This window comes from Ailuropoda melanoleuca, chromosome 6 (genome assembly GCF_002007445.2).
Source record: "Ailuropoda melanoleuca isolate Jingjing chromosome 6, ASM200744v2, whole genome shotgun sequence".
Classification (NCBI taxonomy): domain Eukaryota; kingdom Metazoa; phylum Chordata; class Mammalia; order Carnivora; family Ursidae; genus Ailuropoda; species Ailuropoda melanoleuca.
This window is the reverse complement of record NC_048223.1, coordinates 114,459,982-114,474,347: the sequence shown is the minus strand read 5'-3', so window position 1 is coordinate 114,474,347 and position 14,366 is coordinate 114,459,982. Positions and strand designations below refer to the sequence as shown.

Below are 14,366 nucleotides of genomic sequence, written 5' to 3'. Positions count from 1 at the left end.
TTGATTCTTAAATGCAAAGTTCCTAGATAAACGTAGTAACATAATCAGGGACCTTAATTTTTTTAAAAAATTATCTTTATTTTCACTGTATTTAAAGCCTCTTGTTAGGATACCTGATTTAAGAACTTGACATCTGTATAGGATCATAGTGAAATGGGGACTTGAGGTATTATCCTACATAAGTCTTGATCAGTCCTTTAATGTTTTAAAAGAAATTATTTTAAAGAATGTTAAGTTTCATAGTGAAATTGAAGGGAAGGTATAGAGATTTCCCATGTAGTTTCTACCCCACATGTGCATGGCTTCCCCCATTGTTGACATCGCCCTAGAATGGTACATGTGTTATAACTGATGAACCCATATTGACACATCATAATGACTCAAAGGTGTAAGGTGACATTAGCGTCCACTCCTGGTGTTGGCCATTCTGTAATTTGAACAAGGGTAGAGTGACCTGTATACCTCATCACGGTACCATACAGAGTATTTTCGCTACCCTGAAAATTCTCTGACCTCCACTCATTCATCCCTACCCCACCTGAACCCCTGGCAACCACTGATCCTTTAACTGATTCCATAGTTTTGCCTTTCCCAGGATGCCTTAGTTCGTCATACAATGGCTTTTCAGATGGGCTCCTTTCACTTAGACATACACAATTAAGATTCCTCTATGTCTCTTCATGGCTTGATAGCTCATGGCTTTTTAGCACTGAGTAATATGCCATGGTCTGGATGGACCACACCTAGTGAAGGATGTCATGGTGACGTACAAGCTTCGGCAGTTATGGATAAAGCTGTTACCACATCCATGTGCAGGTTTTGTGTGGACATACATATTCAACTCCTTTTGGGGGAAATTTCAAGGAGGGTAATTGCTGGATCCTATTGCAAGAGGAGGTTTAGTTTCCTAAGCTGCTGCCAAGTTGTCTTCTCAAGTGGCTGCCCTGTGTTCCCTCCCGCACCCCCGCCCCAGCAACGGCTGACACTCCTGCTGCTCCACACGCTTGCCAGCATTTGCTGTTGTCAGCAGTCGGGACTGTCACCATTCAGGTGTGGAGTTGTATCTCGTTTTATTTATTTATTTTTTTTTAAATTGTGGGTCCTTTGAATTTATTTTTTTATAATAATTTTTTATTATGTTATGTTAGTCATCATACAGTACATCCCTAGTTTTTGATGTAAAGTTCCATGATTCATTACTTGCGTATAACACCCAGCGCACCAAGCAATACGTGCCCTCCTTACTACCCATCACCTGCCTATCCGAATCCCCTACCTCCCTCCCCTCTGAAGCCCTCAGTTTGTTTCCCAGAGTCCATAGAGGGAACGATATTCTAGCATATACTATATGGATGAACCTTGCAGGCATTATGCTAAATGAAATAAGCCAGTCAAAAGACAAATACTGTATGATTCCACTTATATGAGGTACCTGGAGTAGTCAAATTACAGAGAGAGAGAATAGAATGGTAGTTGCCAGGGGCTGGGGAAGGAGATGGGGAGTTACTGTTTAATGGGTATAGAGCGTCATTTTTGCAATATGAGAAAAGGTCTGGAAATAATGTGGTAATGGTTATACAACAATTTGAATATACTTAATGTCACTGAAACTACATTTAAAAATGGTTAAAATGGTAAATTTTATGTTATGTGTACTTTAATATAATTTTTAAAAACTGATTAACCTAAGGGGCACCTGGGTGGCTCAGTCAGTTAAGCAACTGCCTTCAGCTGGTCATGATCCCAGGGTCCTGGGATTGAGCCCCACAGCATGTTCCCTGCTCAGAAGGGGAGTCTGCTTCTCCCTCTTTCTATCCCTCCCGCTGCTCTCTCTCACCCATTTTCTCTCTTTCAAATAAATAAATAAAATCTTTTTAAAAAAAAGTGATTAACCTGATGACTAGGTATAAAGCCATGAGCCATGGATAAAAACTCAATCTCCATTTCTTCTCATGTTCAATGGAAAACTGGGCTAAGATCTATTTTTTTACTAAAATATTATATGATCTTGTGACATCTCAAGTTATTGTGATCTATGATCTATTGTTCTCATTAAGTAACGGAAATAAAACTGAGATTTAGTATTTTTTTTTTCCTCAAAGGTAAACTCAAAAAAAAAAAAAAACCCAATGATTAGAATTTGAAAAGCATGATCCATACCTGATATAAAGCAAGAGAGTGTCCATATCTCTGGAGAGGACCCCTTGATAGACTTCCTACATTCCATATACTACTTTCCAAATTGTAACTACAAGCCAAAAAAAAAAAAAAGAAAAATACATTATAAGCTAAGATTCATTTTTGGTTTTTTAATTTGCATATGCTTTCCTCACTTATATTCAAGTATTCATTAAATTCAAAAACAATTATAACTAATAATCTCATAATTTTATGTACCATATAGAAATTTTTAATAAAGACTCATTCAAGACATACCTACTCTAAATTAGAATTCAATCACCTAAATGTGTAATATACATTAATTTGACTAGGCTATTTATTACTAGAATTAATTTGTTCAATTATCTTTAACAATTTCAACCAACTGATTAGCCTAAACAGTAAGGGAGTTATTCTGCATTTTCAATTTTTTTTAAAAGCCAGCTTTTTCTTTTCAAAATAGATGAAAATTCTCTCCATTTTTACAACAGCCATTTGCTTTATGTATCCATTTTTTATTCTTTTACACAGACTAAGCCTAGCATTATATAAATTAACTAAGAAGTATGCATTTCCTATGCCAAATATAACACGTTCACAGATCACTTTTTGAAATAAAATGAATCTAGTAAGAAAGAAGCTTCTGTAAAAATAAAGTACTTATTGGATTACAGGATAAAAAAAGAAAATTAATATTTGTTCTAAAAATATTTATGTGAAAACAGAAGTTCCAAACTATGAATCTCAAATGCTTATCCAACAGAACTCCACCGTCACACTCTACACTCAAAGTTCCTCAATTTGCCAAAACATACAAAGGGAAGCACCCAGCTAAGAATTGGCTAGATCATTGTTTAAGAAGCTCATTATCGCGCAGCTCCAGTGGCGCAATCGGTTAGCGCGCGGTACTTATAAGAAGCTCATTATCAATTATTTCCCCTCATCTTTTTCTTCCTTCAACTCATCAAGAAAGGTAAGAGAGCTCCCTTCACACACACACACACACACACACACACACACACACAAAAGAAAAAAGAAAGGGTTACCAAAAATTGTCTTCTGTATTTTGTTTAACTTATTTCCTACCTTGGAATTATAAAATACATGTGTATGACATAAATGAGGAAATACAATCAACCTACCACATCTGCACCCAACACACTGCTTTCCACCAACTTACCATAAATTAGGGCCCAGCAAACTATTTCTGTAAAGGGCCAGACAGTAAATATTTTAGGCTTTGTGTACCACATTGGTCTAAAACATTCTTCTTCGGTTCTTTTCTGCAGCCCATTAAAAATGCAAAACCATTCTTAGCATCTAGGTCCTCGGCCCCTACTAGGCAATCAGCTGTTGCCTGCTATCAATAAACTCTATTTGTTCTCCTGGCGCAGATTCCACAACATTCTAGCAGTTCTCCCATCTCTTTCCTACATCACTACTTTCTGGTCTTACTAGAGAATTCCCATCAGCACAAAAACATGGTGTTATTTTTCCCCACTTACAAAAAAAAAAAAAAGAAAAAAGAAAAATTTCTCTTGACCTCACTGCTACCCCTTCAAGCTATCACACCACTTCTTTACTACCCCTTTTCTTCCTTGCCCCTCCCTGCACCTCTCCACTTTCTCTTCAGCTAACTTCAAGCAAGCTTTTAAAAGCATCACTCCAGCAAAACTGTTTTTGTTAAACTCAACTTCTTCCTGCTAAATTCCTAGTTACTTCTCAGTCCTAATTTTCCTTGACCTGGTTAATCACTAGCGTTTGACACTGCTAATCAATCCTTCCTCCTCATACAGTCTCTTCCCTGGCCTTCAAACACACCACACTCTCCGTTTTCTACCTCACCGGCCACTCCTTTTCAGCCTCCTCTGCTGGTTTCTCCTCTTTTCCCCTGACCTCCTAGTGATATAGTGCTTCAGGCTCAGGTCTTGGTCCTCTTCTCCACCTAGAATTCATTCCTTTGATGATCTCATCCTCACTCAAGCCCCGTTTCTACTCTTCCTCCCAATCCCAGTATATTCTTAACAAAGTAGGCATAGTGACTCCTTTAAAATATGTCAAAGCATGCTCAAAGATTCCCATGACTCTCAAAAGATCTACAACATTCTACATGATCTGTCTCTCCCCCCAACTATCCCAACAATTTCATGCTTCCCTCTTATTTACTCTGTGAAAGTCACAGGGGCCTCCCTGTTGCTGCCTGAACTCTCTAAGTAGCTCCCATATTAAGACTTTTGTCTGGCTCTTTTCCCTGCCACCAGATAACTGCACTGCCAGTGCTTAATCTCCTTTAAGTCTGTTCAGTTATCACCTTTCCCATGATGCGTACCTTGACCACTACATTTATAAGTGTAGCTCTCTCCTCTTTGCACTTTGCGATTTGCTTATCCTATCTTGGTATCTATCTCTATATATGTGCATATATATAATTTACTTACAATGTACTTATTTATTATGGTAATTATATTTCCTCACTAACTCTAAAGATAGAGACATTTATTATGTCCACGGATATATCCCAAGTAACAAGCATACCGTAAATATTCAAAACAGTTTGCTATGCCCATAAATACATGTTAATTCTCACTAATGTCAATATATATGTTCTGTCAAATATTTTAATTTAATATACTAATACAGAACTTTTATATTCTACTGAATAATTTTGTCTTAAAATGTAACATCTAGGGTCACCTGGGTGGCTCAGTCAGTTAAGCATCTGCCTTCAGCTCAGATCATTATCCCAGAGTCCCAGGATCGAGTCCCACATTGGGCTCACTGCTCAGCACGGAGTCTGCTTCTCCCTCTGTCTCTCTCCCCAGTCGTGCTCTCTTTCTCTCTCTCAAATAAATAAAATCTTTCTTAAAAATGCTAAAGATTTTTTTTAAATGTAACATCTACACCTCAAATTCTATAGAAGATAATTTGACTTATGACTGACATCACTTCTAAAAGCTAGTAAATATCCTTACCTACCTACAATTGAACTACATTCAGAATAATAAAAAAAAAAATCTCTAACCTGTGAAAACAGCAACCAGGTTACTTCTAATCTGACACCTCAAGGCTTACTACAAAACTAAACACTATAAGCAAAGAACCAGGTTGCAGACAAAAAAAAAAGTTAAACTATCTGAGTCAAATAAGAAATATATAAGTTAAAGAGAGTGTCAAGTGCTATTCACCACTTAATTTTAAATATGCTATTAAACTTGTAGAGAATACAAACTTTTAAGAGCCCCATGTTTCCCTGACACTGTACTCCGTCTTCACAACTCCACTTTGCAAATACTACAATTTAATTCAAAGTTTTATTTTCATAGACTTTTCATTTTCATTAATCATAGTTAATTTCCTTCTCGTTTCCACACTTAAATCTTACTATTTCTTCAGGTTCTTTTTATATCTTAAAAACTCGTTTAATCCCACCAACTCACTTTCAGTTCTTTCTAGAATATTTTATCCTTCATATATCGTGATACATAATTCTAATTCTTCACTTATTTACCTATAACTCTTCCTTTCCTTCCTCTTCAGAGGAAAAATAAAGTCTTATTTTAGACTTTAGTTCCAATCGTATTCAATCATAGTTTTAAAGCAATCTCCTCTTAAACACAGACTTTTTTATATTCTCCAAATTAACAAGGTTAATATTTTCAGTTCGTAGGTTTGCCAGATAAAATATAGGATGCTCAGTTAAATCTGAATTTCAGAAAAGCAACCAACAAATTTTTAGTATATGTATGACCCATGCAATGTTTGGGACAAAAGCAAAAATACATATTTTAAAAATTATATGTATATTGCATATTGCAAAGAGCCTACATGCAATATATACAATGTTACAATGAATACTAACAAGGTCAGTTCTGATTGGTTAATGCCCAAGCTGTACCAGTTATATTATTATATTGCAAACAACACTGATAATCAAATTACTCCATTTCCTCTTTTATTCTGTTAATAGATGGATGATAAAACACAATCAGCAGCTGGAAAAAAAAGTCAGATAAAGCTGCCACCCATGTGATTTCGCATATCATCCAATCATGCAGAAGATAATCTCCATCTCGCCAATAGCAAATGAATGATTTATTTTATAATACTGGCACTGTGTTCCCAAAAGCTTGTAAAGTAAAAGCTCAGGTAACTTAAAACTTACGGAACAAACTGAAAGTATTTTTATATAAACTTACACTTCATTCTAAAAGAAAAATAAAAGGTGGCAGGATTTTTAATGTCTAATACAGGCATGGCCCCCTACTTATTTGAAGTTAATATTTTCATACTAAGAATTTGTGAAAAGCACTCTCTAGAGAGGTAATGAAATTTCTACAAAACAAACCTAGATGCATAATGACAAAAAATTAACTATGGATATATTTAGTTCATATATTCTCAAATCAGTCCCACGTAGGAAGTAGATACTATCACTGATACAACCATTTATAAATTTGGACAACAATAAAGTAAGACATTTAGTATAGTCTTATAACCAAAATAATCCAAAAGATTATGAACATCTAAAAAAAAAAAAAAAAACTTACTTCAGGACCATTTGAAAAGAACTGTAGTTAAAAGTATATCCACCAATCACCCACATAAATTTCCCGTGTAAAACTGCTTTATGGGAAGCCCGACCTACAGAAGGACTGAAGGGTTTAACATTTGGCAGAATCCAGTAAGACTCAGTAGAAGGAACATTCAAAGAACAATCAGGACCTATCAAAAAAAAAAAAAAAAATCAAACACAATGCATTAAACAAAGACCTTAGATTATAGAAATAGAATATATGGATTAAGAGAATTTAAGAATTCAATGCTCATGATATTAGTAAATGCAATATACATAACAAATGGTCTGAAATATAACTTACAGGAAAAATTCTAAGAGCAAAAGTAATGCCTACAGGGGAAAAAATTCATACACCCAATCAGACATAAATACCACAACCTCAAAGAATCATTTAAATAATATAAAATTTCGTATTTACTTTAGTACGCTACTAGAATGTTAGACTGCAAATCAATGTACTCAAATCCTGATTGGTCACTGAAACAAGCGTGACCTTGGGCAAGTCTGTTTACCTCTCCCATCATCAATCCTTCATCTATAAAATAGAAATAACAATCAATCCCCTAAAGATTATTATAAATTTTTAAAAGACAGTGGAAATGAAAGCATTTACAAATTATAAACTATTAAACAAATACAAAAAATAAAAATTACGTTTCTTCTTAGTATCATTATTATTAAGAACAACCAAAATTGGCAGTTGTAGGAAGGCTTATCATCCTCAAAAGAAAAAATTATTATGCATAATAAAAGTATTAATAAGTGCAGGACAACTTATATAACTTTAAGTTAAAAACACTGCCTTTACCGACTCATCATTCATGTTACTCATGAGACTTGGTTTCCTCATCTGTAAAATGTAGGAGACTAGCCTAGATCAGGTTTCTCAGACTTAACTAATTGAAGGAATGCTCCTGAAGGAAATATATTTTCACCAAACTTAAGGTTCATAAATTATTTTAATTCTAAGGAAACTAAAATACACTCAAACAAAACTAAATATAAATTCCTTATGTTTGAAGTTCTTTTATAAATATAAAACCAACAAAAATTTATAAATTGTATATAAACAAACTTATAAAATCAATAAAACTAATGTTTACTTAATATGATGGTGACATTGTTTTGCTCAAAGTAAATCATTGGTCCCTATTGAAAATGATATTACTATAGCACCTTTTTACCTAACCTTAGCATACCTATATTATATTGACATAATTCTCCCATCACTTTTCTTTCCTTTACCTGTAATAAATATTTTAAATTCATATAATATGCCATATTATCATTTGAACTTCACTTCACAAAAGCATTAGAACACCTCAGTAATATTCTTTTTAGCCTATAATAAGCAATATTACTTGGTCCCAAATTGATAGTCAACAGGAATGCTGACATTGCAATCAAGTGCCATTTTTACTCAATTATGAGATCAATCACTTGGCTTAAATGTGTTAATATCAAAAAATTTTAGATTATCTTGAATCACAAAATTTTAAAACTTCCAAACAGACCCTGATGTGAGAAACATTAACGTATACAGTTTCCATTTGTTTATTTGTTCACTCACCCATGCATTTATTCATTTTCAAAGTCCTTTTCAATGCTTACGTGCTATGAGTGTATTTTGCAGGTACAAACTAGGTAGCATTCTAGATTATCTCTTTGATAATGACATAATCTTTTAAATCAGATACAGAAAATGTTACTATTTCTAAGTGAAAAAACTACGAACTATTCCTTGGTAACTGAAGAAATTTAAGGAACATACTGCTGTCAAAAAAATTTTTTTAATTCCAATTCTAAATCACTTAGAATTCATTTAATTCAGGTTGGCAAACAACCAACGAGCAAACTCCAGCCCGCTATCTGTTTTTGCAAACAAAATTTTATTAGAACACAGCATGCTCATTCATTTAAGTATCATCTATGACTGCTTTTGCACTAGCAGAGTTGAATACTTGCAACATAGATCATATAACCTACAAAGCCAAAACTCACAGAAACAGTTCACCAATCTCTAATTAAATTAAAGAGAAATGAGATCATATGGACATTATATATAAGTAATACATCCATTGGTATGAAATTTTGTGTCTTGTTTTCTTAAAAAGGAAATGTAGATTTATTTTAAATTATGTAAGTCAGGAATAATAAAGCAAACAGGGTAAAATGTTAACAGTAGGTGAATCTGGGTAAAGGGCGCTTGGATATTCTTTGTATTATTTTTATTCTTGCAACTTTTCCATAAATTTAAAACTTCCTAAATAAAAACTTAAAAAGAGTCTACCAGTCTACCACCTAAACGGCACAGAGTCGGAAGCAAATACCTGGGTATTACTTCACAAAGAGCTTGATAGAGAATTAACAGCATGTAAAACTCTTGAGAGTCAGAACTATATTTAAAGCAGTAATATGTTTATGAAATCGGTGCTAAAGCAAAATATTTCAGAGCAGGTTTGTGGTAGGCTAAATAATGTCCCCACCCGAAGAAATCTAGGTCCTAATCACTGAAACCTGTGAATGTTACACCTTATTTGGCAAAAGGAATTTTGAAGATATGACTAAATTAGGAATCGAGATGGGAAGTTTATCTGGATTAGACAGGCAGGCTCTAAATATAATTACAAGTGTCCTGACAGAGAGGGAGATCTGAATACAGAAGAAAGCAAAATGACCACTGAAGTTAGAGGTGCAGCAAGCTTTGAAGATGGAAGAAGGGAAAAGTCCTGGGCACTGCAGCCCTAGGAGCTGGAAAAGTCAAGGATACAGATCTTTTCATAGAGCCTCCAGAAGGAGTGTGACCCTACAACTCCTGAGATTTTACCCAGTGAAACTGACTTCACACTTCTTATCTCAGAATGGTAAGAGATTAATAAATGTCTATTGTTTTTCTTAACAGCAGTTACAAGAAACTAACACATAACTAAATTTATTTATTTATTTAAATATTGTTATTTAATACAGAAAAACAGGCTTCTAGAGGTTTTTAAAATTTTACTCAGTAATCTAAAATATTTAATTTTCTACACAAAATAGCAGTCAAAATTCTTCTTATCTTTGTTACTACTGTACCTTATATTAACTTCTAGCAATTATTAGAAGGAATGGTCTATAGCCAAACTCTATAGATTGTCTTTATTTTGTTCTAAATTAGTAAGTTTATAAATAGAATGAGACTTATGAATATGGCTTAAAATTTAAGGAAAATTAGGTATCTTAATTTGTAGCCTTCTGCATTCTATAACTAAAATAATTAAAATGTCATTTTATAGGGTGTCTGGGTGGCTCAGTCAGTTAAGCATCTGACTTCGGCTCAGGTCATGATCTTGGGTCCTAGGATCAAGTCCAACATCGGATTCCCTGCTCAGCAGGGAGTCTACTTGTCTCTCTCCTCCTGCTCATTCCATCTCTCTCAAATAAATAAATGAAATCTTTAAAAAAATGTAATTTTATAAACTGAATATTAATTTAAAACACAAATAACTATAAAGAATACATTATATACAAAGGCTTTACCATCCATTAAAAATCTAACATTGATATCTACATTTAAGGCCCTCCAAGACTCCCTTTTTATTTTTTATTTATTTTTTTTAGAGGGTGGGGGACGGGGAGAGGGAGAGGAAGAGAGAGAATCTTAAGCAGGCTCCACTCTGGGCAGGGCTCAATCTCATGACCCTGAGATCATGACCTGAGCCAAATCAAGAGTAGAATGCTAACTAACTGAGTCACCTAGGCACCCAAGAGTCCCTTTTTATAAAAATATATCCATGAAAAATCCTCTATCTACCACTTCCTAATGTGGCCCCTCCTGCAACTTCTCCGCATTAACTCTCCCTGCTTAACTTCTCTCTATCAATACGGGAATCTCCTCAAGGTATGCAGACCTCAGCTGTCTGGAAAAGGATGTAATAAACTAATTCACGTTACAGTGGGGATTTCATAAAGCTTTAATACACCACCTTTTCCACATGTTATGTGTCGTTTAATAATCCAAAGAGCATAAATGAATTTCTAATGCTGTAACTTTAGGCATTAGTAAAGGCTGCTGAGATTTTTGAGGGGAAAAGGCTAGTCTACAATCATAGAGAGTAGAATTATACTCTGATCCCTCCCAAATGTGTATCTCCAGCCCCACAACCCCTCTTGAATTCCAGATTCAAACACAAACTGCCTACATGACATCTTCACGTGGATGTCTAATAATCATCTCAAACTTAACCATGTCCAAAACTAAAATCCTAACTCTTCCCTTTCAAATCTGCTCCCTCACCAGTATTTACCATCTCAGGAAATTGCACCTCCATTCACCTCACTGCTCAGGGCAAAGACCATGGGGCTTTTCCTGAGTTCTTTCTTTCCCCCAACACTCCATATCCAATCCAACAAATCCTGGACTGACATTCATTAGGTATGCAAGTGTACAGCCTTTCTGATTATTAAAATATGGAAAGGTTTCAAAATAAGTAGACACTGCCTCAAGTACCTGGCCTTCCCTCCCAGGTCCCCTGGCCCCTTCCTGAGGTAATCCAAACCCCTCCAATCAACAACCAAAGGTGTGCCGCCTGGCACAGCATGGCTCATCCAGGATCTTGCTCCAGTCCTAAGGCCAGCATCCATTCTGACTGGGTAGTGTCTGAGTATCTGTACTTTTCCAATTATAAACATCTTTCAATTCTGTCACTTCTTCTAGACACCAACCACCAATTCCTTCCTTTACAACTACCATCCTAGTCCAAGCCACCATGCACTCACCTGGACTATTTGGAACAACAGTCTCCATTCTGGTTCCCTTCTCATCACATTCAACTCTCCACAATGAAACCAGAGTGATTAAAAATATAATTCACTCCTATCATTCTCCTAATCAAAATCTTTCAATGGTTTCCTACACTCAAACAAAATGAAAAATTCCTAACATAGCTTACAACACCTATATAAGTGGCCTCAGTATATACTTACTGAGTGAATGAATGAAAATAACCTTAGAGCTATAAAGATTAAAAGCATGAGCTATGAAGTAAACCTAGCTTTCCGACTTATTAGATATGAAACCTTGGACAAGTTACTTCTTCAAGCTTCAGATTATATCTAGAAGAGCATAGGATTCCAAGAAGATAATATGAGATTATACTTAAAATTAAATAGTATAATAAATCTCCCTTATAGTAATCCTATTCTTATTAAGTCAATCCCTTCATTTTATATGTAAGAAAACTAAGTCTACTGGAGACAATCTATTTTAATAAAGCCTAGTGTCATTAGATATTACAAATATACATGTCAAAGAAAAAAGGAAAATTACAAGTAAAAAATTCCTATAATCCCAGGGGCACCTGGATGGCTCAGTCGGTTAGGCATCTGACTCTTGATCTTGGCTCAGATCATGATCTCAGGGTCATGATCTCAAGATTGTGAGATCAGCCCCGAGTCAGGCTCCACACTGGGCAGGGAGCCTGCCTGAGATTCTCCCTCTGCCCTCCCCACCTCAAATCCACTCTCTCTCTCTCAAAAAAAAACAAAAACAAAAAAAAAACAAAAAAAAAAACCTATAATCGCAGGAAAATCAAATTGAGAAAAAATTGCAAAGATAAAACCTGGAATAAAGAAAGAACTACAAAGTTTTTAAAGTTCTTCCAAAGTAATTCCAGAATACTAAATTATATTTCTTCCTTTCCAAAGTATTAGTATTCTCAATAATTTCTAATTATTTTTCTAAAGGAATCTATCTCTGATTTTATGAGAATCAATACAAAAAAAATATTTGTTTTACACAAATGAAAGTTATAAAATAACTTAGCTTCCATATAAAGAAAGATAAAAATTTAAAGTCTTCAGATGAGTGAAACAGCAATTCCCCCAAGGTCCCAAAATTATGAATAGATTTATATACAAAATTTCGATGTTACTAGTGAACCTGTAATTGCTATGTCCAAAGATGCAGAAAGGAAAACCTAGCAGTAAAATTTGATCTCTACCAACAAGGAGGTAAATGAATTGTTCCTTACTGATTAATAACTTAACAGCATGCTTTGATTTCTAAACACAAGAATAACTCTGAGTGGAGTTTCTCTGTACCATTTAAAGCTAGAAAAGAAACCAAAAAGTTATCCAGTTAAGTAGGATTTTCAGGGGAAAAATTAATCTCTCTCTAGAATTTTGGACTTCTTGATACAGTTTTAGCTCATACTTTTAATTCTTATTTAATCTATGTCATCATGAAAAAAGTATTTTACTATTAAGGTGGTATAGACTTAAAGGGCCAAATTATATTTCTTTTTTCAGTTATCAATTAAAAACACTAAATAAATGCTAACTTTGAACTGTACCAAATGTAGACTGTTAAGCCAAATTTCTATCAATACCTCTATATTACAAATATCACTTTGGTATTTTAAATAGCTAGTAACAGAAATATATAATACATATACATATGTATATACACATTTATATACGCCCTCTAATAGTATCTCTGTATGGTGTATCAGCTAGATTTCTTTGGTTGTACACCACAGAAACTAATTTTGACTGCCTTAAGGAAAAACGGGAATTACTGGACAAATTCGGAGAATTTCAAAATGAGGCTACAAAATCAAGTTTAGAATAGGCAGATATCTGGATTTATCATCCCATCAAGACTACTCTCACTAAATGAAAGGCAATTTCCCAAAAAGAAATTGGATTGCTAATAGAAAAGGGAAAAATATGCTGAGAAGGGAAATTTTAAGAGAGGTGTATGTAACTTATTGTAATCATTCCAGAAATAATTTTATGACTTAGTATGTACCTGAATCCGAAGTTCTCCAAGTAAAAGGCAAAACAAGTCATTTTCTAACACCACTGAAAAATCTGATTTTGTTTCAGTATCCGAAATATTATAAACATTTTCTAGGCCCATTAAACTAATCTCCAAAGGCCAGGCATGAATTTTACTGTATTTCAAATGTTCACAGCTGTTTTGACAATATTTTAATTTTATAGAACAATGAATTGTGTGAGTAGTAATCATTATACTGTTCTGTTCCAAGAATATTTGGTTCTCTCAGTTCAGGTCAATGATGCAATTATAATATAGAAAGGAACTGTCCTGTTAGCAGAGAAAAGTGCTTTTCAATGTATTATTTTGAGTCGTGGAAGGCTTAAAACAAAGCTTTATGGATGTTGGTTCTGAGTAATTGAAAATGATAAATATAGTTAGCTAGGATTGAGAGCAGGATTTGTTTATTCTACTCATATAAGTCAGAGACAATAATATAAGTGCTTGTAAATATTTCAACATCAGGTAAGCTTCTATAAGGAAGGAACCGGTATGTCTAGCACAATATCCCATGAATTGTGTTGTGACTCCCAGCTCAGTCTGTTCTATTCTCTCTCTATGCTCACTTTCCTGGTGATCTCATCTGATTTCTTGGCTTTAAGTATCATCAATAGTTTCCAACTTAATTTTTTTTAAGATTTTATTTATTTAATCGACAGAGATAGAGACCAGTCAGCGAGAGAGGGAACACAAGCAGGGGGAGTGGGAGAGGAAGAAGCAGGCTCATAGCAGAGGAGCCTGATGTGGGGCTCGATCCCATAACGCCGGGATCACGCCCTGAGCCGAAGGCAGACGCTTAACCGCTGTGCC

The 14,366-nt window shown here is 34.6% G+C and overlaps 1 protein-coding gene across 1 annotated transcript in view; it reads right to left on the bottom strand.

The window, feature by feature from the left end:
* Positions 1 to 14,366, bottom strand: part of ATRNL1 (attractin like 1) — a 723,131-nt gene that overhangs the window by 667,464 nt on the left and 41,301 nt on the right. The window contains exons 4-6 of the mRNA XM_034663626.1: positions 11,495 to 11,550; positions 6,708 to 6,882; positions 2,161 to 2,248 (exon numbers count right to left, since the gene is read on the bottom strand). Of these exons, the coding sequence (XP_034519517.1) occupies positions 2,161 to 2,248; positions 6,708 to 6,882; positions 11,495 to 11,550 (319 nt within the window). The remainder of the gene's footprint in view (positions 1 to 2,160; positions 2,249 to 6,707; positions 6,883 to 11,494; positions 11,551 to 14,366) is intronic.